Consider the following 23298-nt stretch of genomic DNA (forward strand, 5'->3'; position numbering starts at 1 on the left):
TCGATTTTATTCAGACAGTCAAGAATCACCCCCCTCTTCAGAACTGACCAATCAAAACGACGAATTTTGCAAAGCAGCGCTGACGTTAGCATTATTTGGAATTAAAATGTTTTCTGGTTTTATCGTATTGTAATGAGATAAATTGTTTCGCTCTTGTATCTTGTTATTGAATTGAATGAGAATACAGGCGTGTTAAAAAAATGACAGTAACGTTGGATATACGTAATTAATGATGGGAATGTTCAGTTATTATTGAAGTAATAACCAGTATCACCAACTATGGGGAGTCGTGATTTCAACTTAAATTCGTAATGTTTCGTATTCTCAAATTTTTCGGATCTAGCATTATTCATCGATTTTCTTAGTATTTCTCATGAAAACATTTTTTAAGTTCAAGTGATCGCGTAATTTAGTGTTACAGTGTGAAATTTTTCGTATACGTGTTGTGTTGTTGATAATAATTTAAGCTTGTGATCATTGGTGTGATGGTTGTGGAGCTGGGAATAGTTCACTATATCAAGGGCTTCCTGCCATGATTATTGAGTTAACTACGTTGAATTGTTGGTTTAACATTGCAATAATCTTATCTGAACGTACTTAAATGGCAAGCAAACTGTTTGATAAACTTTTATAACTTCCCATTTGTAATGATTTAATTTGTAATTGGTACGTAGAAAAGTTGCTTCTCTATTGAAAAAATGTCTTGTAGATATACGATGATATGGTTGATATTTTACAGAGATTAATATTGATCAGCGGCAATGCCACTTCCAAAACGAGTAGTCGAACCCATCCACATATCGAGGGGCACCGTTCCAGATTCGAACGAGATATCATTACCCAGCGAATTAGAAACTGTTACCAATGGCTCATTAGCAAATACTATTCGACAGCTGTCGAGTCTCAGTCGTCATGCCGAAGATTTATTCGGCGAATTGGCTCGCGAGGCTCATATGTTGGCTACGCGAGCCAATTCTTTACAAGCTCGTCTTGATAAATTAGCTGTTAAAACTACACAGTTGGATAGTACCGTAGAAGAAGGTATGCATTTTAATCAAGATACGTCCGAAACACGATTACTGATATCGTGTCGAGTAATTCTGCAGTACTTTTGTACGGAAATCGAAACTTACACCTAATACGTGATATTTTCGTTTACAGTTTCACTGCAAGAGATTCAAATGCGGAAAGCGTACAAAAGCTCAGGTAAATTCGATCAACAAGTCGTTTCGCGAGATACTATGCCAACTGCGATGCTCGAAACGTATAATCAATGTGATAAGCCACCGCCGTTAAATAAACTGAATCCGTATAGGTTCGTACAAATACGTTGGATTAGATTAGATTAACGCTGAGGGTTACTTGACGTTTCGTATTCAATTGTGCAGGGAGGACGATAAAGACGGTATGAAATTCTACACGGATCCGGATTACTTCTTCCAATTATGGAGTCAAGAAATGCTCAAAGATACGGAAAGAATGATGATCGATAAAGGAAAGAAGGTGGTGTTAATTTTCGTGTCAAGTGTTTCTTGTGTTTTGATCTCGTTCGCTAATGAACAATGTTTGTTTAGCCTCATAAACCAAGGTCCGCCGATAACAGCGGCGGCCGATCTAAGAAACGAGTCCGCCAACCGCACAACACGAGAGAACGTCAAAAACAAAACGCCATGAAACACGGCGAATACATAATGGCAAATTCTGAAACCGTTTACGCTCCGTCGTCAGTTCAACCGGTAATTGGCTATTTCGTTGTACCTATAGTAACGATCCGCTGAATAATTTATAAGGAATAACGATGACGTACGTCTTGTTTTATAAATTTTTACAGCATTACGAGTACGACGAAGATTCCGCTATTAGTTCGTTATCGACTGATCAACGACCTTCGAGACCCAGTAGCATAGAAATACAACGAAATTACTCACAACACGTGGTAGATGGTGGTAATAAAGGCGTCATCTACAGTCCTACATCGACGCAACGATATAGCCCCACTAGCATTTATCAAAGGTTCGTAATACATGACAGAAATAACCCCGAAACTGTATCTTTCGTACTTATCAGCTCGAGATTTTTTTCTCGTCTCAATTTCCAGAACTCAATACGGCACAGGAATGGCGTATTACGACGACGCATCGCATTATCAACAGCAATATATAATTAATCAATCGCAACAACAAGTTATTTCTCCCTCGGCCACGAACGGTCACGTTATGAGTGGAGGTATGATGTCACCGAACGATGCACTCAGCCCGTCTGGTACTCCAACACGTGGAAATAAAGTTAGACCATCGCAACCTCCTCCAGCTCCTCCCAGCGCCACAAATTCTAGTTCTAGGTACATCGCGAAACGCACGCTGATAATTAAAAACTAAACTTGAAACGTTTTCTAATTTGGAAATCTCTTTTTTGCAGTACCCCATCGGCCAACACACCGACTCGAGGTAGAAGCATGAGCAGTGGTCGAGAAACGTTACCACCTCCGCCGCCGCCGCCGGTTGAAACTTGTGTATCGGCAACACCCCCGGTGGATTTGCCACCTCCGCCCCCAGCCATGTCGCAATCACCTCCATCGAATGGAATTCCTCCTCCACCTCCTCCGCCACCTCCTTTGCCGCATGCCACCAACGGAATGTCTCCGATATTGACCAACGGCGATGTAGGAAAATCGCCAATTAAACCGGTAAGCTGAGAATTATACTCCGTGTTGGCAAAATTTTGCTTTCATCTTGGCGTTTTCTTATCGCCACCAATTACTAGAAACTAATGACGATGAAGTCATTATTATAGATTACCATTAATATCTTATCTGCGCTGCTGCTGTGTACTGATAACAGCGTCCGTAAGCGTTACCTTCGTCTAACGTGCATTTTGTTTCTTTTCTCATGAGTTAGTTTTTGAGTTCAAAGGTCACCGTGTTTGCAATAATTTCGACTTCTGAGTTCTAAAGAATGTTTTTGTGAGAAATTCCGAGAATTTTTGGGTAGATGGTTAAATGGGAATGAGTAAATTAATTTAGAAAGACGTGTAAAATTTAAATTTTAAATTGCTGTCTGTCTGTGGAAGTAGATATATGCATTTACGTATTATGTAGAGAATATTATCGTCAGTTTATCGCCCCTTTCCGCTCAACTGTTGGCGATAGGGAAGTACCAATTTCAGTTCAAAAAAAATTCGCTTGACGTGGTCTTGTTTTGAAAAAAGTGGCATCCTTTCCAGTTTCATCCGCCTTAGCAGAAAGTTAATTTTTTAAAATTTGGAAAAATTCTTCTAAAACGAGAATATTTTTTTGATTTGAAAGACCAAAAAAAATTGTTTCTAGAGGAGTTTTTGCGTTTGATTTACGTACAAATGGTCATATCCTCGTTAAAACCACCTCTTCTCCCCCCCCCCCCCATCAGAATTTCCTCATTTATGGCTACATATTTTGAAAACTTCAGCAATTTTTTAATCTTCTTTAGAAATTTCAAATTGCTCTTGAACGATTCAAAATGAACTTGTGCACCTATAACTTTGATAGGTGCTTATTGGATATCTTCTCGACTGTTTTAGGTGGTTACCTCAAAATTCCAGAGGTGTGAGCTCAAAAATGAATTTTTGACCAATTTTCTGAGTTCTAAAAAAAGTGAAAAAATCAAATTTTCGAACGTTCTGGTGTGTCTAATGTCTACAAGATAATCTGACTCTAAAAAAACGTTATTTGACCTTTTTGAAGCTTCCGTCGAGTTTTCAAACTTTTCTGGGAGGACCAGAAAAGATCTTCTGCATCTAGAATTTTGACCAGTGCATATTGGGAACCCTTTAGAATAATTTCGGTACATAGTTACCTTCTTTTGAAATTTGATTTTTTACTTTTTTTCTGAAATTTACAAATTGGTCAAAAATTTACTGTTGAACTTACACTCCTGGAATTTCGAGATGAGCATTCAAATCCTTCAAGAGTATGCCCAATAAGCATTGACCAAAGTTATAGGTGCTAAAGTTCATTTTTGGCTCTTCCATAGCGATTTGAAATTTCCAGAAAAAAATTAAAAAATTGCTGGAGGCTCCAAAATGTCCCTCAATTTGGCTCTAATTGTTGATGTGTGAGAGTTGAATGAAATAAATTATTCGCATTCGTTCGTTTTACTGAAAAAAAAACTAATTTCATGAAAGAGTTTGAAAATTGCCCTTCGAACAACTAATCGCAAAACGCATCACATTTCATGTTTGAAAATTCGCCGAAAATTTAAAAATAAACTTATGCTTCTGAAATTTCAATTACGTTTTGTTCAAATCAGAAAATGTTAGTTCAAAAGGTTAAAGGTTACCTTTCCAGGCAAACATCTCCAGTGTATTTTGACCAGCAATAACTTTTCATTATTTGTATTTTTGGTGGTTGCGAAAAAAACTCTTCGCCTGAAAATCGTCTGAATTGTGCATAGACTCGTTGACAAACAGTTTCAAAATGAGCCGAAACTCAAATTTTAGCAGCCCACATTAATTTTCGCATCTTCTAAATGAGTCAAAAATTCTGCTGGAGGCTCCAGAATGACTGGAAATAATGAAATTCGGTTTAGAGGGGTCGATTTCAACTTCAGAACCAAATTCTTATCATTTTTATTGAAAAAATTAATTTCAGAAAAAAAACATCAGAAAATTACAATTTTTGGATTTTTAAAAATTCTCCCACCGAAATTTTGATGATGAGAGTTTCAGACCCCTTGTGCGTTTTTTGGAGGAAATGGGGGAAAGAAGGGATGGGGTGTTCAAATACCAACTTTTCTGGAAATCAATTCAAAAATATTCATCTGTCCAAAAGCTGAACTTTTCATAATACATAATTCGAAAAGATCATCATAAAAACATTTCTTTATTAAAAAAAAAGTGAAATAAAAAATAAGAACCAATTTTCAATATGGGGTAAGAACACTTCTGTGGGTCGCAAGTACCCACAATTTGGATTAAAAGTTCAAAACCAGTTTTAGTTCCGATCTGATCATTCTGGAACCCCCTCTCCCCTCCGAGATCAGAGTAATAAAAATTGAAAATGACGTGTTATGTGTCGTTTGTTGGGTTTTTGAGGTTGTCGAATTCGAATATTCACTTCATTTTCTGGAGTAGCCCCTTCAGTGCCCCTCTTGTCCAATTTTGGAAAAAAAATTATGAAAGTAATAATTAATCATATTCCCTCCGATTCTAGTGGTTGTCGAGTTCGAATATTTTTTATTTTTTTGGGTTTAAATCTTAGCGTATGGCATGATTTTCGAAATTTTGACTCAGAAATTTGAGAATTTTTCCCCCAGAAATGTAACATTTTTTTAATAAAAAATTTTATGTGTGAAAATATTTCTTTCATGAAGAGAAATTATATTGATGAATAATTTTTCCTTCAGATTGTTACAACATCTCCGCCAAATCTAGTGGCATCTCCGAAACAAGTGATGAACGCCGAAAATAATATCATGCATAACGCCAATGCAAACCCAGCAAGAATCAATAACCCCAAATTAAACGGACCACAATACGATCCCAGAAGCGATCTATTAAAAGCAATTCGAGACGGTGAGTTAATCATTAATACTAAATTCGATAATTACGCACGAGCGTACGTCTTCTACGTAGTTTCACCGTTTCATACGGGTTTTCTTTCTACTTTTCCAGGTATTAAATTACGTAAAGTGGAGAAAACCGAACAAAAAGATAGCGAAAGAGTGAACACGTTACACGACGTAGCTTCCATTTTAGCTCGTAGAGTCGCCGTCGAAATATCAGACTCAGAAGACGAATCGGACGATTCAGAATACGACGATGACGGTTGGGCTGAACAAGGAGAAACCGCCGTTCATTGAGAAACGATTTCGAATTTTTAAGCATTAATTTTTTTCATTTTGCGGTCAAGATTGCTCAGAATGAACAGCTGGTGCTGTATGATCCGGTTATACGCTTTTATCGCTTTTTGTATTATTTTATCGTCGCCCCCCCTCCCCGATCGATCGATTTGTTTTCTCTTCTAGTTTCTTCCTTTTACGTAGTTTGATTTTTTTGGTACTTTTGTTATCGCGAGCCCAGCTATGTATTTTTATACGGAAGAGTGTATACTAAAGCGGGTGTTTTTAATATTTTATACTGATATTCTAGTCTTTTAATCAATACCTTCGAAGATTGTTTTTATCGTCGATGTTTTGTTTTCATTTAATGAATTATAAAATATATTGTTTGTAGGGAAATTTATTTGTTAGCCTTTTAGCTGCCTCGAGACATTCCAGCGGGCGAGTTTGGTTCGTATTCGAACTACCCTGTTGTACGAAGTTTAAATGCTGTGCCCTGGAGTTTTGTGTGAAAAAAATTTCGTCGTATGGAAGTATTATTATTTATTACCTTTTTTTTTTATTTCGCTCGTTATCGATGATTTAAAAAAAGAAAAATTAATAGTTTTTACGGCCTATTTTTCCGTACACGAATTTATTTATTGAATTGATGAATTGCCCACGATTATTTCGTTATATTTTCCATTTCCCTTCTTTTTATTATTTTTCTTGTAATTATTTTTGTGTTTTAAATTTAATCTGTAGTGTAAAAATTTTCAAAAGTACTTCCTTTATGTAAGCTACGATGTGTAGAGTAAAAATAAATTTATTATTTTTTCATATTTTTATTTAAATTTAAAAACTTTTCTTCGACTGAAATCTTCATAATTAGTTATTTTAAAGAAAAATAAAAATTTAAACAAAAAACATGAAAAAAACTAACGCACCATGATTATAACTTATTATTTAATTTATATACATCGTTTCTAATAAAAGTTATTTAGTATTCGACATTATTTTTTCTTTCTGTTTAATCTACACGGAATGCGATTAAAAATGTAGAAAAATACTTTCAGCAACGTTCGTGAAGATAGAGTTTGGCACGTTCGTTCAATTTGTATCGTCAAAAAAAACAGGATAAGAGGTCTATTTTGAAACATCCATCAAGGAAGGGAATATTGATACGTCGAATTCGAGTATCGTCACGAAGTATTGTTTTCTCAACGATTAAACTTCCAATTCTTGGAGTTCTTGACGTAATTCTAAATATCTCCGCTGTAATTCCGATTCTCTATCCATTTCTTTTTTCACTAATTCGTCCATAGCCTGAAAATTTTTTCGAGTTGGTTATCAAGAATTTAACATTTTTGGAGTTCGATATTTGGAATATGTAGTGAAAATACTACCTGAAGTCTTCTCGAAGCAGCTATTTCTTCTTGTTTTTGTAAATGCTTAAACGTGGATAATTCTATTTGAGCTTTCTCTATTTGATCTTGGATTTCGTTGAATTGTTTTGTCGATGCGTTCACTTTTGACTGAAATGATACAGATATTAGTATTCGAACGATTAATTGAAGTACCCCCCCCCCGCTCAAGTTTTCGTTATTGAATATATTTACCATATATCCTCCGAGTAGTACTTTTAATTTACGTTCTAGTTTGGCTGCACGTTTCGCCTCTTTACTCATTAGATTTCGATTCAGCTCTAGTTGTTTTTCTAATGATTTTATTCTTTCGTTTTTAGGCACTAAATTAGCTCTAGTGTATCTTCCTTGACTAGGAATGTATAAAATCTGTAAAATAAATCGATATTAGCGATCACGAGATGGAATTAAAGTGGATTTTTCATTTCGAAAGATATTTACCTGAGATAAACATTCGTCCCATACTTGGGTATAAGCGTCTATTGGAAGCTCGCCGTGACTCATACCAGCTTTCACTACATCCATTTCTTTTTTCAATAATTCCTTGGTCTGCGAATACAATAAATTGGAATTAAAACGAATATAATTTTGAAAAGCACGAATATTTGAGAATTAATTACGTTTTCTATTTCGTCGTCAGTGAAACGTTCGTAAGGATGTCTTTCAAGATAAGAGGTGTGGTCATTCAACGCCATGGTGTCGTTTTCTAAAGGACTGTGAATGGCGTCGTAATGCAGCATCTTTATCATCTCTTCTTTTATTAATTCTTCGGCCTGAAAAGATTCTCGATTATTCAACTAATTTATAATTATAATGGATACTTTCGAAATGGAAATTACCTTTTGTAAATCGGTGAGATTAGGGTCATTTTTTCGAATTGGGACGGTAACGTCGATGGGGCGGGGTAAACTGCGTTGAATTACTTGAGATCTTCGTTTAAATTCAAGTTCCACTGATATAAGAGTAATTAATTAGGAATATATACAAAATCGATACATCGGTTTATGGATAGAGTTGACGAATAGGAATAATAATTAATAATTATTTATTTTAAAACAATTCCAGGAGCAACGATGCTTCATAATCATATATTAAAAAATTCTCTGCTCAAACAAAGCAGCCAGGAGTTTGCTTCATTGCAAAAAATATTTTAAAAAATACACCATTGGAGTACCCCTGGTCCTCTTTTATAAACACCCATGTCCTTTAATGGCATTTTTGCTCTTTTGACCGAAATGCCAGTTACGATTTTAAACTAAATTACGCTTGAAACGTACTTCTACGAGCTTCTTCTTCTCTTGCTTTTTGATCAATTTCCGCTTGATCTACTTCCATTACTTCTTCAACGATTTCAGGAGGTTTTTGAGGTTGGAAAGCTTGATGCACTTCCTGCAAAAAGTACGTTTTTTCAATCGTAACGAAAATTCACCGGTCGTAATAAGTACGATAAAACGAATGCATACTTGAGTGCTCATTTGTGGTTCGGGTAACACAAGTTTACTGAATTTTCTAGGAGCGTCCTGGTTCAACATACTGGAAGGCATATCATTCTCTTTTTTCTCCTTCATTTTTTGACGGTCTTTTTGTCGTTCTCGCTAAAAAAAAAAAATCGAGTTTAAAATCTAGTTCTTCACTGTACAGAAATAATCAAAATACAGAACTGAGCATACTTCTTCTTTTTCAGCTCGCATTTCACCATCTAAATTCTGCTGACGTAAACGTTTGAAATTTGGAGCAAATGGATCTATTACTTCTTCAGAGGTGTCGTAAAAACCAGAAGCTGGTTTCTTCTCGAAAGGAATTTCAGCGTTGTAGTCTATTCCACGTTTCCTTCTATTCCGATTATAAGTATGGATGCCGGCTGCACGTAATTCTCTTCGTTTCTATAAACAGAAATCGTGTCGAAGTCAACTCGGAAAATTTTTCTATAGTGAAAAAAACCATTGAAGAAATACATACCTGCAAAGCTGCTAAACGTCTGGCTTCTTCGAGCTGTTTCTCACGAGCTTTTCTTTTGGCTTTCTTACCCTGAGTGTTAGCTAGACGAGCTCTTGCTTCGGATAACATCTCCAGTTCTGTAATATTATACAACATTATTATAAATATTCAAATGCAATAGCATACAGAATATGTGGTTAAAATTGACGTTTCGATGAGAACTTACCATCTTCGTCCATATCTTTGGGATCAGGACGCGCCGGTTTTGTTTCCGGGTTAGGATCGATTTCTCCTGGTTTCAATTTCCTAAGATCATCGCCGGTTTCTCCTTCTTCCTTTTTTTGAGCCAAGTCCCTGAGAACAAAGTTTAATTATTGTTTTGTTTCGATCGTATACTTATGATGGATCAAGAATACCTACAGCAGTGTTTCGTAACGTTCTAAACATTGTGCCGCAGTTCGTCCTATGATTTGAGAAATCGTACGCCACTGAGTTGGCATAAGCTTGGCCATATGAAGTAATTTCTCATCTTCTTCGCGACTCCATTCGGTTTTCTTGATACTCGGATCCAGCCACTCGAACCAACGAGCTTTGCATTGCTTGGCGGATTTTCTATGCAGAAGGGAAGCTATACGAGACCATTGGTTTTTACCATATTTCATCACGGCGGCTTTAAGGATTTCATCCTGAAAAAAGCAGGATCGATAGGGTTAAGGTTCATGTACTGGGTTTAGGAGGATTTGTAGTTCTCAGACGTATGTCTTCTGTACAAAATGTAGTTAAAATATCGAGTTTTGATTGAAAATAATACTTACTTCGGTGTTCCGCCAAACACCGCCTTTGATCATTACACGACCCATGGTGGATTGATGATTTTTCTACGGTTCAATCAATACTGGTATAGTGAAGAGATCATCCAGAAGTCCACATAAACTTTAATATTCTGTAATTATATATTTTCTTGAAAATATATTACTTTTCAGAGCAATTTTTACACACAAAACTTCAGTTCATAACACAAAATATTTTTTGCTGTTTTGAATGGAATTTTATTGGCATCGCAGTTTGAGTTTTTGACAATTTTCTCGTACTTTGCAGCGCTATCTCTTGGAGGAATTTGAAAATCATTCATTTTCCCGCCAAATTGTTGAAATTTGAAAATGTAAACAAGCATTTTGTATAACTGATAAGAATTTTTACAAAGTGATAAAAATTGATTGCATGTTTTCTCTTCTTCTAATTAAATTTTGTTTTTCAAAGAATTTGTGCTTTAATACAAATTATTAATTAAAAATATGAATGAAGAGTATAGTTCTTAAACATGGAGGATGATAAACTAGCAAAATATCTCGAAGAAGTACGTCGAAAAGTATGTAAATTTTACTGTTTTCAATTCTGGATTTTATGTTATTTCATTTATTTACTACTACTGGAATGCATACTAAAAACTAAAAAGACACCCTACTTAGTTTTAAACGAAACCACGATGTAAACGATTCACGAGTCCTCCTAATGATGCTTCGAACTTCCTGTTTTTATTTTGCAGGCTTTAAAAAAGGTGAACATTCCATCCAATGTACGAGTATTCCATGATCTGACGAGCATAAACGATGAGAATACATGTCAACATGGCAAGAAAAATGATTCGAATAACAGTGAAAAGAAGTAGAGAAATTATGGTCAAATATGCAAGTGTTAATACCGTAGAAAGAAGCAATATTAGTAATGGAAAGAAGTAAGTCCAAATGTTCAGTGTAGCTATATCCAATCTGTGATTATAATAGTGGCTGTTTTCAGATGAGAGAGACGAATAGAACCATTGGCTATGAAGAACGAAGATTATTTTGCGAATGACTGCAGAAGTGCAGAAAAAGGCTCCTGATGTGAAAAATAACACCATGAAATATTTTAGCCCACGATGATGTGAAAAATAATTTTTAAAAACATATTTTTTAATTTAAAATCAACTAATTCTCAACAAGTATTGGTAAATTTGCTCCATAATGTTCAGAATTTTATTGAAGTACTTGTAAAATGACCATTAAAGAATTGGTAAAAAATGATTTTCATTAGTTAACATTAATACGACTAATGTGAGTAATTCATTGTGAGAAGATTTTGTATTTTAATTTAAATTCCAACGCAACTTTCATACACCATTTTGACTCCATGGAAACATACCTACTTCGTTGATTTATTCGTATGTGTCAAATAACTCTCAGAAATTAAGCTATTATTTCATATTTTTAAAAATGATTTATTTTGTTTCAAATAGGTATCTTTAATTCAGTCAGCCCATTGCTAGCAAAAAATATGTAAATGTATTATTAAATAATTACCAAGTTACTAAAATTAACCTCAAGTGTAAGGACATTATCGCTACATAGGCTATCTATATGCATTTTTTTTTGCCTGTCCATTTCTATGCAAAATAGCAAAAAGTAATGACTCCAAAGTGAACTGCATACAAAGACATGATACAAAAGTAGATAGATTGGCCAAATGCAGGTTACGCAAACAATATTGTACGAGTTTTTCATTGATTGACACGAAGTTAGAATGTGGAGATAACATTACATATTTTTGTTATAAAGTGCTTCTTCGGTGATTTTTTTTTATATTTTCTCTGATTATGCAAGTACTTTTATCTGCACGAAGTAGGCTGTAGGCTACGTTTTAATTTGAAATTTTTTCGTAAATTGATTCAAAGGCGCCGTTATTGTCGCAAGGTAATCGATGAAACTAAATTACAAACTAATTAATTGAACATATCGATAGGTATAACGCTTTTTTATCTTTTTAATTCCTCCGTACGCGGCCGATACCTTCGTGCGATTTTGATTCGATGTTATTGTTATTGTATCCGTTTGCCGAATAAGATGGCAGTTTTTACGAATTTTCTTAGCTTTAAAAAAATTTTCAAACTTGAAAAAATATTCATTAATCATTCGAAAAGTTTATATACCAACACAGCTCCTTTAATCATTACTTCGAGTCGAGCAGAAAGGTAAGTAGGTGAAAACCTGTTGATTAAATTAATGATTCGGATTTATTGTTACACAATCGTCATAATTATTCTGTAAAAATTAAAATAGGTTGAAAATTTTCATGATTTGAAACCGTTAACTAATATAATAAAACTGAATTTTTAAAATAGAGGTACTTTACTTACACTGTGATTTTAAATTAATCAATGGAACGGTTTTCAGGATTTTCGAAGATCATCTGGAAAAAATGTGCGAATGTAATGACGATGCGTCAAAATTTAAATTTGGTTACAATGTCGTCAAAGAGATTTTTTGCGATAAGGAAATCTGCATCAACTCTTTAATAAGTGAAAGAAACAGAGAAGTGAGTATACCTACCTACCTACTCTTATTTTTGTTAATTAAATTTCATGTATTTTTATTAACAATGTTGCTATAAACACGAATTTTTCACGTATTGTATCTTGTAAAGTGTAATCTTTCGTGTGTGTTGATTCAAATGTTAACAGCTAATTGAATATAATCTCGATGGTGGCAGATATAAAAGAGTAAAGGTTTTTCTCAACACGTACGAAAATTTGGTACCGAAGACAAAATTCTTGGAAAGGCCGCGTTTGCAAGCTTATGTAATGGCTTGTCTTAATCAGTTGGTAGGAATAAACAATAATTTTATATCTCGAATTACCTACGTTAATTTAATCACAAATATATTTCATTAATTAAAAATGACATTTGTTTCAGTTGCTAACTTCCTTAATGATGATAGATGATGCTATAGATGATTCGAAAATGAGAAGGAATAAGCCAACTTGGCATAATAAAGTTGGCAGACTTATTTGCAACGATCCATTTCTATTAGGTACCGGAGTTTATACCGTGATGAGAAACTTATTCGAAAAAGAACCCTTTTACTTACCCTGTTTGAATGTTTTCTACGAGGTGATTATTACTTTACGTATATTTGAAATTATTTTTCGTTAAAAAAAATTCTAGGTGATTATTAATTAATTTTTTTTGTTGAAATTGTAGATATTTTGGTGGGGAGGATGTTCAGTGTGGTTAGATTATTGTTCTTTAGATGTATTAGGTAGGAATGCGAAATTTTGCAATTGGGATGTGCATAGGACTATTAATACTACCGAAATTGGATCCACCTCGTTTCAAGCTCCGTTATTCTCAGCTTTACATATGGTTAGTTTTGCATTTAGTGTTTTTCAATTTTAAACTAATAATCATAGAAATGCATTTTTTAATTAACGTTCGTGAAGTAGGTACATAATATAAACACATAGATAATCTTTTTCTTTCTTTTTTTTTTTTCCTGTTTAGGCAGAATATAATTTTGATAGTATAAGAAACGAATTAATTGAAATATGCGCCTTACTTGGTTTCATCGTAAAGGATCAGGTAACTAGATTCATTTATACCATACAATATAAAGGTGCTCGTAGATAGGAGTTGCTGAATAACCTAAGTAAATTATTTTCAGAACGATTATTGCGATAGGTATTCGAAAACTCAGGGCAAAACGCCAGATGAAGATATCAGATTAGGTAAACTAACATGGTTCATATTAACTGCCCTAGAACAAAGCGATGCAGAGCAAAAAAAGATACTACAGGTGAACGTAATCAACATTTTTATACATGTGTTATAGATTTTACATTGTTGGGAAATGTTAATTTTTTCTTTTTTTCCCACTGATAGGAATGTTATGGAAAAGATAATCCTGAATGTATGAATGCTGTAATCAACGTTTATGATCAGCTTCATCTTGAAGAAAAATTTTTCCAACACGAGGAGCAATTAATCAATTATATCGTCAAACGAGTTGAAAAAATATCAGATGAAAAAATGCGCAGAGTTTTATTAGACTGCTTGCATACCGCAGAAAATTGGTATAAGGATTAAGAGCGCTTGTAGTTTTATTATAATTGAGTGAAATTTCGTAAAAATGAATGGGTAGGTTAGGTATATCCCTATATATGTATGCCTAGGCTTGGTAATCAATGTAATGTGTTTTAATTTTTTATTGAATACCCAGCTTTATTTTATTTTTTTTATCGTATGTATTTGTATTATTAAGTGTATAATTAAAATGTGCTTGGCACAACTCAAATTCAGGTTTTCCATATGGGCTGTTCAGCTGCATTTTTTTTTTTTTTTTTTTTTTTTTTTTGATGTAAGTATTGTTTAATTAATAATTAAACTCGCTTTTGATAACGTGATAAGCTATGAAAATCATAAGCTATCTACCTATGTGTGTTTTTATTGGGTCAATAGAATCATTCTATATACGTATTGATATAATGTTATTGCTTATTGCTTATTCTCGAAGTTTTTGATTATGTACTAATAAGAAAAGAAGTAGGTACATACTTGAATCAAAATATGTTCTTAAAACGTTTTATGTCAGTTTTCACAGAAGCTTTACTCTCAATTTTTGCATAAAATTTGGAAGAAAAAAAAGTTGTATACTGAACCCATCCGATCCAACGTAAATATTGCTACATCGCACGTATTTTCAAGTTTTTCATCACTCAAGTTTTTGTCTGTCAGCTTAATTTAAACGTAGCTGAAACACTTCTCGTACAAACATACTTCTTACTTCATCTATTTCATAATCTTTCATTGAAAAAAATATCAACACAGATGTGAAACTATTAATTAATTTATTAAAATAGAGAGAATTTTACATCTTAGCCGCATTTTTGTATGAGATTTTCATGCACGTTTCGGGTTCTGGTATTATTCTCAAAATGATGGAAATTATTTTAGGTACCTGCGTTTATTCTTGTTGGAAATATGGGCCTGTTAATTTACTTATATGAAAAAAATCATTTTGATTTTTCCTATCCATTAGCCGTTGGCAAACCAACCACTATCGGAATCTACGTCGCTGTCCGCATTCCCAGCACCTCCGTCTGGGTCTGATGGAGCAGCAACAACAGTGTCTGAAAAATAATAGGTAGGTGTACTATGAAGGTGTAGATATGTTGCGATTATTATCATCTGCTGCATATGTGAGTACCTACCTATTTTTATGAATTTATATTTTAAAAAAGTGCCAAGCATCAATAAATATCAAATCCTACATGTTTATCAAAATGAAAGTCTTTTCAAGCCCATAACCCATTCCTCTCTTGAATGTACATAATGTAAGTATTGCTTGAACCAAAATTAATTAAAAAAAAAAAAACTGAAACTAAAACTGAAAATTGAAAAATGAAAGCTGAAACACTCATTTTTCAGTTTTTCCAGTTTTGTTATTTTGAAATGCATATTTTTTTTCAAAAGTGTCAGCAAAAAATGTAGGTCTGGTTGAAGCACAAAGTAGATTAAGTATCTAATTTGAAAAATATGAAAATGTCGCTAGCTAGGTAGGTAGGTAGGTAGGTATGTAGGTATATATACTTACATTTAACGGTGCAAACTAGCAGTACTGAAAATTAATGAATGAGCACAATTGAGAAATTAGAATCATTTTTCAGTTTGGAAAAAAGTGAAATAACGATTTTAAAATTATGGCTATTTACAATATTAGCAAAAACATCATTATTTAACAAAATAAAACTAGGTATACTTACCTGTAACCAATAAAATGAAGATATAATTTTTAATAATAGCCAGCATTGTATTTTATAAAAGGTCTTCAAAAACTAGGTAGTTTTAGAAAAATTATCACGATTTGAATACGCAGGTAATGCTTCTTGATATGTACATAATTACGTTTATGTATAGATAGGCACTACTAGTTATATGTACCTACGTCGTACGTACTTACATCAAAATCAATCAATTCTTTGATGATTATACAACTAAACTTCAGAACAATGTTTATTCCTTTTCTATGAATACGTTCGCATTTATAGTGATTTTGTGATTTCAGTTTTGCGTCAAAATCATTCCTATAATAATAAATTTGAATGTGAAAAACAAAGTCGTAATTTACGGTGTCGTTTGTTGAATGATATATACGATGAAAAAGTGATAGGAACGACGAATCAATAAAATCTGATGAGAAATAAAATTCGGCTTTATTTGTTTATAGGGAACACAAATCACAATATTATCGAATGAAAAATACAGATAGGTAGGTAGGTATCGTTACTATATTTTTAGTACTTGTGTTATGTACTTAATTGTAATGTACCTCTACCTACTCATCAAAACAGACATCTTTACAAATGATTTAAATCGTGGAAGATTTCACCTATATATTTCACCTAAAATTTAGGTTTTTTTCGATCTGATTTACGACTATAGGTAGGTATATTTACATTACCTATACATACGAGTGCTTCATCAAAAATCTGGCATTTTGGCTGAATCACGAATATTAAGATTTATGTAAAATTATTGTATCTTGAGATTCACTCCTCGTTATAGTAATTTGAATTGCATTGATTTTTCAAATGATAACTTAATTGTATGTATTGTAGTTGTACCAATATGTTAGCACGTTTGGCAGCGTTAATGTACCTAAATAATCACCAATTTGTACGTAGTCCTCGGTAGTATAGTGGTAAGTATCCCCGCCTGTCACGCGGGAGACCGGGGTTCGATTCCCCGCCGGGGAGGACTTTTTGAAAAATTTTTTTGAAGAAATTCTCGAATAATTATAATTAGATTCGATGAATATACGTGATAAATTACACTCTTTTATGTTAAAAACGATTTTTTATTTTTCTTCTTCGAAATAGTGAAATGAAATGGAATATTTGTAATCAAGAAATCGATTCTCATAAATCAACGATCAATATAAAGTAAGATGAGAAATATTGCTAGCCAATTTAATTATGTGTGTACGTTTATTTTTTCATAGATCAGGAATTCAGGATTATACAATGGATTTTTTAATTGTACCAAATGTGAGGAAAATAATTAAACAAATTTCACGGTAACAGAAGTACATTTAATAAATAAAATAAAATGTACAAAAATACTAGTACACTTGTATGAAAACGTGCACGTACTATAAGAGTGCGTAATAGACGATAGCTATACTTGAATACCTCGTTTTGAGCCCTTCTGTACAACAAGCATCGGTGGTTCAGTGGTAGAATGCTCGCCTGCCACGCGGGCGACCCGGGTTCGATTCCCGGCCGATGCAAATTTTTTCATTTTAATTATGATTTTTTTTATCACTTTGCTTCACCAAAAACAAATCGTCGATATAGTAGATACCTAATCATTCAAAAATTTTTATTCTGAGTGAAATATTTCATTATTATTTCAACATTATGGGCGGTATCTCTTTGAAAAATCTCATTTACCTATTTCAAAATATGTAATGCAAAAAATGTAAAAAATGTTTATGTCAGAAGCTCAGAACTGACAACTTCAAACTTGAATTTTTTTACATTCTGAATGCAAATTTCTGATACCTACATTTCTTCAATTCGAACAAAAATACTTCTTAACCTGATATGATTAATTATTTTTTATAATTTTTATATATTTGAAAAAAACATTATTACATTATGTAGATAGATACTCATGAAAAAATAAATACCTAATCTAGTCAAGATATTTGAAAGATGATTTTAATTTATCAATTTTGTCAAGGTATGTTTTTTATTTTGATTTTCTGTTTTTTAAGAATTTATTTCATCATTTCTTAAAAATGGAATACAGTTCGATAATGCTATTTGAACCTTGATTTGAACAAATTGCGTAGGTACTTAAAGACACAGACATAGACACATTCTCAATTCACGTTGTAAAATTCTATTTATGAGAAATGAAAAAAAAAAAAAAAAAAAAAAAAAAAAATAGGTAACATGGAATTAGCTGTTTGATCCTGCTAAAAAGAATCTCAATTTACTCCACATTAGATTTTTAAATCAAATACAACAACAAACGAACAGGACTTCAGCGTATTAATATTTTGTTTTGATATCAATACTAAAATAAACCAAATGAAATTCTAAGATGGTAAACATTAAAAAAAAATATATTTTACGTGTCAACTAACAGAATTCTAACTTGATGTTTTAAAATTTTGTTCTCCTGTAGTAGGGACCTAAGATGGAAATTGGAAATAGAACTCAAAAATGAATTATAAAAAATTGAAAATATAATTCCTCTAAACCATAAAACTTTGAAAAAATGTTGAAACGTTTTCAAATATATTTTAAATTAATTAAAATAATATCACCGAAAGAAAACTAGTAATTGGAATTTATTTTAATTTCAAAGATCAATGCATTTCTTTGATACGTAGGGAAATCAAAATAAAATAAAATAACTCATATTGAAAGAAACTTGCAAAATCTCTGAAAAAGTTTTTCTAAACTTAAAAAATGAAGAAATAGGTACATCATGAAATTTTTTTTTTATTTTTTCAAAAACTTAATTATAATACTTAATAATATTGCATCGAGTTGTAGACAATAGCTTTCAAAAAAGTTATTTATGCAATTTAATTCAGATTCTATGCACCTAGTTTGATCTTGACTGTGGAAAAATTTCCTTGAAATTTGTGTTCTTTTGAATCGTGTAGGTATTTTAAAAAATTGAAACGAGCTGCGTTAAAAATAGGTACTTCATTCAAGTTTCAAGAATTTTAATAAAAAAATCGAAGATTTCGAATTAGGTTAACTGGTTAGTTATAGTTCGTTCTACACTTATGCTCAAAATTATTTGAGTCGCATTCATTTTTTGAGGTGACAAAGCAGATTTGTGGTGCACTTTTGTTCTCATCCTTTCACAATCATGAATTTTTGTAGGTAATGATATTCTTTCTTTTCTTGGAATAAATAGTAAAATTATTAACATTGAAATTTGATTTGTGTTCTTTTATTAGGTAGGTATTATTTTATTATTATTATGGTGTTTTTTTTTTTTTTTTTTTTTTTAAATGCCTGGCACAGGTATTTATATAAATTAGGTAATCACTATTGAGCTTAATATTTTTAATTTTTATATGTACTCGTACCTATTTACAGTAAACGATTCCATGACGAAAAAGGCACTGAAGTATAATACGTATACCTACACCTAACCTACGTAAGTACTTATGCCTTTGTACTTTTCGTCGTGTGAAAATAACTACAAAATAACAAACATATGATTGCGATTATAAAATTAGTAAGATAAATTTTAATTAAGATGATAAAAAAAACAACAAACGAATATAAATATCGTTATGTAGGTACTTAAAGTACTCAGTCTTGAGTGATATGTACTATAGTTGCGTGTGTATTTGTTTATTGTAGATAATTAGGTGTGTCTGTGTACGAATAGATGTAACACTCGTAGGTAGTTTAGCTTAACAGATTCATGTATAGGTACACGAACTTGAACGTTAAATTGCCTATCATTATTCATTAAGTTATGTTTCGCAATATCCACATGCATTAGGTATACCGAGGTATTTATATTTGTGAAAACAAATCAACGAAATGAAAAAGCACTCGAATGTTGAAGTAAGTACCTACCCATTACTTACGTTGTTATTATATTATCTAGTCAACATAATAATTAAAACTTATTGTATACTCTCAAGCTTGACATTTTTCAGAAATTTTGTCTAATAATTTTGATTCTCTCGATTTTCAACCGGCCGACCGACGGAGCTAAAATTCTAGGAGTATTCGCCTACCCAGCCAAGAGTCATTTTACTTTCGATAGCGCTATTTTAAAAAGTCTCGCAAATGCTGGGCATGAGATAACCGTGATTACGTCATTTCCTGCTGATATTGCCGGTGAAAATTACACGGTGATTGATACATCGAATGAATTTTCCATCCAAGTAGCAAACACATCGTATGATGAGTTTAGGAAATGGAGTTCTTATTCTCTTTTACCTTCGGGATTTAGTCACGAGATGCCCTTATGTGGGAAACTTTGGAGAAGGAAGGAAATTCAAGTGAGTTATTACGCAGTGTGCATTATGTAGAGATTCCTAACCTAGCAAGAAATTTTTCCTGTACATTTATCAATGTCAATTGGAGCTATTTTTGAACTCAGTTCTTTTGGTTTTGCTGAAATTGCTTTCAAAATAAATAAATGCTTACCTTCCTACCTTTTTTTTTTTTTTTTTAGGAAATTGAAAAACCAAAAAATTTAGTTGAGGATTCACTGATTCAGAAAGTTCTGAAATCACCGTAAATCGATTTAGAAAGTTGAAAATATGGCGTAAGTTAAACATCAGCTTTCTACTTATTTCAATAAAATTTCATGAAATCAAATTTTGAAATTATTTTGTGGACTTTTGAATTTTTAAAAACTTGCAATTGAATTAAAAATAGCATTCAAAGTTTTTTTTTGCAAAAAAAATGTTCTTTCAATTTTTTTGTTATTAATCAACAATTTTTCTGTAGGTACAGGTTGAGATAGATAACCTCACCTCCCCATTTTTGTAGATAGGTAATTCAAGAAATATTACCTAATTATGCCAAATAATTTGTTGCAGGATATGATGAATTCAAAGGAAAAATTATTCGACGTGATCTTCGTCGAAATTTTCTACCTGTATAAATGTTTAGTACCAATGGCTCATAAAATGAAAATCCCAGTAATAGGAACGATGACTTACAAATCATGGCTAACAGCTGATATCGCTTCCAACAATCCCTGCCATCCTGCTTATTTTCCTTACGAAAATAGCCTATCCTTCGATCAAAATAGTTTTTATGATCGTTCTCTAAATGTCTGGAACCATATCTCGGTGTATTTATTTTGGTATTTTCGTGCAATTCCTTTTTTAAATCAATTCCATAAGGATAATTTCCAACAAATCATACCGTATTCGGACTACATAAAGATGGAACCTTCTGTGATATTTTATAATTCTCATCATACCTTTGTGAGCAGACCGCTGAATCCTAATGTCATCGAAGTGGGAGGAATTCATATTAAACCAGCCAAACCACTTCCTAAGGTTAATAGGACAGAATTTAGGTACCTATCTAGGTTTTTTTTGATATCTTTCGTTAATTCCCTTCTCTCATTTTTCTTCAGAATATTAAGAAATTCGTCGAAGATGCACCAAACGGAGTAATCTTGTTTACTTTTGGTTCTCTGGTTAAAATGTCTTCTCTATCCAAAGAAATAATAAATATATTTTTCAATGCGTTCGCTCAAATACCACAAAAAGTGATCATGAAATATGAAACACCTCTGGAGAATGTGCCTAAAAATGTAATGGTATTTGATTGGTTGCCTCAGAGGGATCTGCTAGGTAAGCTCGTGAATTTATACCCAAAAATACGACAGGTCTCTGTTAATAAAAGTAAATAGGTGTGTAACTTTTCATATAATATTGATTTTTTGTTTTTCAGAACATGAGAACGTAATTGCATTTATTAGTCATTGTGGTCAAGGAGGAGTATATGAAGCGATATACACAGCTACACCAATAGTTGCACTCCCCTTAATATTTGATCAACTCACAAGTGCCATGTATTTGGAACGTTTGGGGGTTGCTGTGAATTTGGATATAGATTTCTTAACCACTGGTACCCTCTTGAAGGCTTTGGATTCCATTGTTAATGATACAAGGTGAGCACAGTTTCGTAGGTACTGAAATAATTATAGATGTATGTGATAAGTAGGTACCTATATCATCGAATCTGATATTAATCCTTCTTCTTTCTTTTTCAATTCAGGTATCAAGAAAATATGCAGAAGTTATCATATGCTTTCAAAGATCGGCCATTAACGCCGCAACAAAGCGTAGTTTATTGGACAGATTATGTCATAAGACATAATGGAGCTCACCATTTGAAACCTGCGTCGAGCGAATTGAACTTGTTGCAGTATCTTTTATTAGACGTTATTATTTCTTTTTTAGTATTCTTGATTGTTGTTTTGTATTTTGTATATTTTATTTTAAAATTTTTATATCGTTTTGTATTTAACTTTATAAGAAGCTCTCGTGGATTTCAAACGAAAAAAGATCTGTGAAATATTCTGACCACAATTTTGAGGTTTTTGAAGTCGTTTGCTTGAGATCTGGAAAATAATTGTCATAAATTTCAATTGCAGTGTAAAAATAATCATGGTGTTAAGCTAGATGAATGAACATTTTATTTTTCAGCATATAAATCATTAGGTTGATTATTTTACAAGTTGTGTGTGCATATTTTTGGCATTTTTTTTCAATCGTTTGTATGCTGACATTAAATTGACAATTCAAACACAAGAAATAAAAAAATCTGTATGTATTTTCAAGATCGTAAAACTTATTCATTTCTTTAATTACCATTATATGTAATTAATAAAGGGCTCAGGGATGACGTAGGTCACGATACTCGTAAATGAAGTTGATGTTGACCTTTAAAATTAGTCGAGCTGTAAGTAAGTAGAAAAATTTTTAGTCCTGTTTTGGCAAGGCTCTATTGAGGTGTCTGCCACTGATTCAAATAGGACCACGATTTTTGAAAAGAATATGGTCTGAATCATCTTTCTCCCTCCTCTAATCAAAATTACAGCTGACTTGGTTGATTTTTCAATTTTCTGTGAGTGTGAATTTTTGAAAATCCAAAATTGATCATTTTCGTGATTTATAGGTCCTTACTTGAGAAAGATTCACGAACTTAGTTATATTCAGTTAAAATGATGAAAATTACTCCTGAAACAAAAATAAACTCCCTCGAACAGAATTTCATCATTTCCAGCCATTGTGGAGCCTCCAGCATGATTTTCAATTTCTCCAGAATTTTAAAATTCTCTAGAAGGCCTGGAAATTAATTTAGGCAGCTAAAAATTAAGTTGTGGTTTATTCTCGACTTGTTAGAAGAGTTCAAGTACAAATCACATTTGAGCCGATTTTTTTGAAGACACCTCTAGTGCTTTCTTTTGACCAGTATCAGTATTATTTTCTAGAGAGGAAAAAATAAAATATGGCTGAGTCTTATCTAAAACCAACTCATTTCTCAGCCAAAATTTTAGCTTTTCGAGCAATTCTAAAGCCTTTAGCATGATTTTCGATTTCTCCAGAATTTTGAAATTACTCCTGAAAGCGAGGAATCCAATTTGGGCAGAATAAAAATAGAATTATGGCATATTCTAGACCTGCTTAAAGAGTTTATTTACCTACTTTTGAGTTAATTCTCAGTCTCAGCCAAAAATGGTCACTTTCGGATTTTCAAAAATTCACCAAAATTAAAAAATCAATTTGGGCAGGTGATTTTTTGTATGGGGGGGGGG

The 23298-nt window shown here is 32.6% G+C and overlaps 4 protein-coding genes, 1 long non-coding RNA gene and 2 other non-coding genes across 9 annotated transcripts; 5 read left to right on the plus strand and 2 right to left on the minus strand.

The window, feature by feature from the left end:
* The first annotated feature begins 147 nt into the window (after positions 1–147).
* Positions 148–6632, plus strand: SCAR (wiskott-Aldrich syndrome protein family member 3 SCAR). The gene is made up of 10 exons (XM_065362781.1): positions 148–666; positions 740–1041; positions 1162–1315; positions 1389–1503; positions 1575–1736; positions 1832–2013; positions 2099–2341; positions 2419–2686; positions 5379–5547; positions 5647–6632. The coding sequence occupies exons 2-10, from the start codon at positions 762–764 to the stop codon at positions 5832–5834; spliced, it is 1761 nt and encodes a 586-aa protein (XP_065218853.1). The 5' UTR covers positions 148–666; positions 740–761; the 3' UTR covers positions 5835–6632.
* Positions 6633–6739: 107 nt separating this feature from the next.
* Cdc5 (cell division cycle protein 21) lies at positions 6740–10193 on the minus strand. The gene is made up of 13 exons (XM_065362780.1): positions 9970–10193; positions 9575–9840; positions 9381–9508; positions 9176–9291; positions 8887–9099; positions 8680–8811; positions 8494–8605; positions 8056–8168; positions 7837–7989; positions 7658–7765; positions 7412–7585; positions 7199–7327; positions 6740–7118 (listed from the first exon to the last, which is right to left on the minus strand). The coding sequence occupies exons 1-13, from the start codon at positions 10012–10014 to the stop codon at positions 7020–7022; spliced, it is 1788 nt and encodes a 595-aa protein (XP_065218852.1). The 5' UTR covers positions 10015–10193; the 3' UTR covers positions 6740–7019.
* A 121-nt stretch (positions 10194–10314) lies between these two features.
* On the plus strand, positions 10315–14422 carry LOC135844558 (uncharacterized). Of its 3 annotated transcripts, none has more exons than XM_065362786.1 (10): positions 10315–10523; positions 10701–10889; positions 10939–12161; positions 12364–12505; positions 12651–12791; positions 12883–13080; positions 13171–13332; positions 13471–13548; positions 13631–13762; positions 13849–14422. In XM_065362786.1, the coding sequence occupies exons 3-10, from the start codon at positions 12034–12036 to the stop codon at positions 14050–14052; spliced, it is 1185 nt and encodes a 394-aa protein (XP_065218858.1). In that variant the 5' UTR covers positions 10315–10523; positions 10701–10889; positions 10939–12033; the 3' UTR covers positions 14053–14422. The 3 variants fall into 3 exon arrangements, with proteins under 3 accessions (XP_065218858.1, XP_065218857.1, XP_065218859.1); XM_065362785.1 differs by having other exon boundaries at positions 10952–12161; XM_065362787.1 differs by having other exon boundaries at positions 10315–10511; positions 10952–12161.
* A 524-nt stretch (positions 14423–14946) lies between these two features.
* LOC135844564 (uncharacterized) lies at positions 14947–16129 on the minus strand. The gene is made up of 3 exons (XR_010558567.1): positions 15729–16129; positions 15560–15583; positions 14947–15095 (listed from the first exon to the last, which is right to left on the minus strand). It is a non-coding gene; the product is annotated as an uncharacterized LOC135844564 (long non-coding RNA).
* Positions 16130–16649: 520 nt separating this feature from the next.
* On the plus strand, positions 16650–16721 carry TRNAD-GUC (transfer RNA aspartic acid (anticodon GUC)). The gene has a single exon. It is a non-coding gene; the product is annotated as a tRNA-Asp (tRNA).
* A 462-nt stretch (positions 16722–17183) lies between these two features.
* TRNAG-GCC (transfer RNA glycine (anticodon GCC)) lies at positions 17184–17254 on the plus strand. The gene has a single exon. It is a non-coding gene; the product is annotated as a tRNA-Gly (tRNA).
* A 2042-nt stretch (positions 17255–19296) lies between these two features.
* Positions 19297–22320, plus strand: LOC135843021 (UDP-glucosyltransferase 2-like). The gene is made up of 6 exons (XM_065360744.1): positions 19297–19571; positions 19652–20014; positions 20561–21028; positions 21109–21328; positions 21429–21648; positions 21756–22320. Exons 1-6 carry the CDS (start codon positions 19548–19550, stop codon positions 22051–22053), a joined length of 1593 nt encoding a protein of 530 aa, XP_065216816.1. The 5' UTR covers positions 19297–19547; the 3' UTR covers positions 22054–22320.
* The last annotated feature ends 978 nt before the right edge of the window (positions 22321–23298 follow it).

Source organism: Planococcus citri, chromosome 4 (assembly GCF_950023065.1).
Source record: "Planococcus citri chromosome 4, ihPlaCitr1.1, whole genome shotgun sequence".
NCBI lineage: Eukaryota > Metazoa > Arthropoda > Insecta > Hemiptera > Pseudococcidae > Planococcus > Planococcus citri.

Bases quoted from the DNA above. Each gene is read 5' to 3' on its own strand.
- SCAR (XM_065362781.1), top strand. From the start codon at position 762: ATGCCACTTCCAAAACGAGTAGTCGAACCCATCCACATATCGAGGGGC. The intron at 1,737-1,831 runs GTAATTGGCTAT...AAATTTTTACAG, and splicing joins CTCCGTCGTCAGTTCAACCG to CATTACGAGTACGACGAAGA. The intron at 2,342-2,418 runs GTACATCGCGAA...TCTTTTTTGCAG, and splicing joins GCCACAAATTCTAGTTCTAG to TACCCCATCGGCCAACACAC.
- Cdc5 (XM_065362780.1), bottom strand. From the start codon at position 10,014: ATGGGTCGTGTAATGATCAAAGGCGGTGTTTGGCGGAACACCGAA. The intron at 9,841-9,969 runs GTAAGTATTATT...TGCTTTTTTCAG, and splicing joins GTGTTTGGCGGAACACCGAA to GATGAAATCCTTAAAGCCGC. The intron at 7,586-7,657 runs GTAAATATCTTT...TTTATTTTACAG, and splicing joins GGGACGAATGTTTATCTCAG to ATTTTATACATTCCTAGTCA.
- LOC135844558 (XM_065362786.1), top strand. From the start codon at position 12,034: ATGGCAGTTTTTACGAATTTTCTTAGCTTTAAAAAAATTTTCAAACTT. The intron at 12,162-12,363 runs GTAAGTAGGTGA...AACGGTTTTCAG, and splicing joins ACTTCGAGTCGAGCAGAAAG to GATTTTCGAAGATCATCTGG. The intron at 13,549-13,630 runs GTAACTAGATTC...AATTATTTTCAG, and splicing joins GTTTCATCGTAAAGGATCAG to AACGATTATTGCGATAGGTA.
- LOC135843021 (XM_065360744.1), top strand. From the start codon at position 19,548: ATGAAAAAGCACTCGAATGTTGAA. The intron at 19,572-19,651 runs GTAAGTACCTAC...TATACTCTCAAG, and splicing joins AAAAGCACTCGAATGTTGAA to CTTGACATTTTTCAGAAATT. The intron at 20,015-20,560 runs GTGAGTTATTAC...AATTTGTTGCAG, and splicing joins GGAGAAGGAAGGAAATTCAA to GATATGATGAATTCAAAGGA.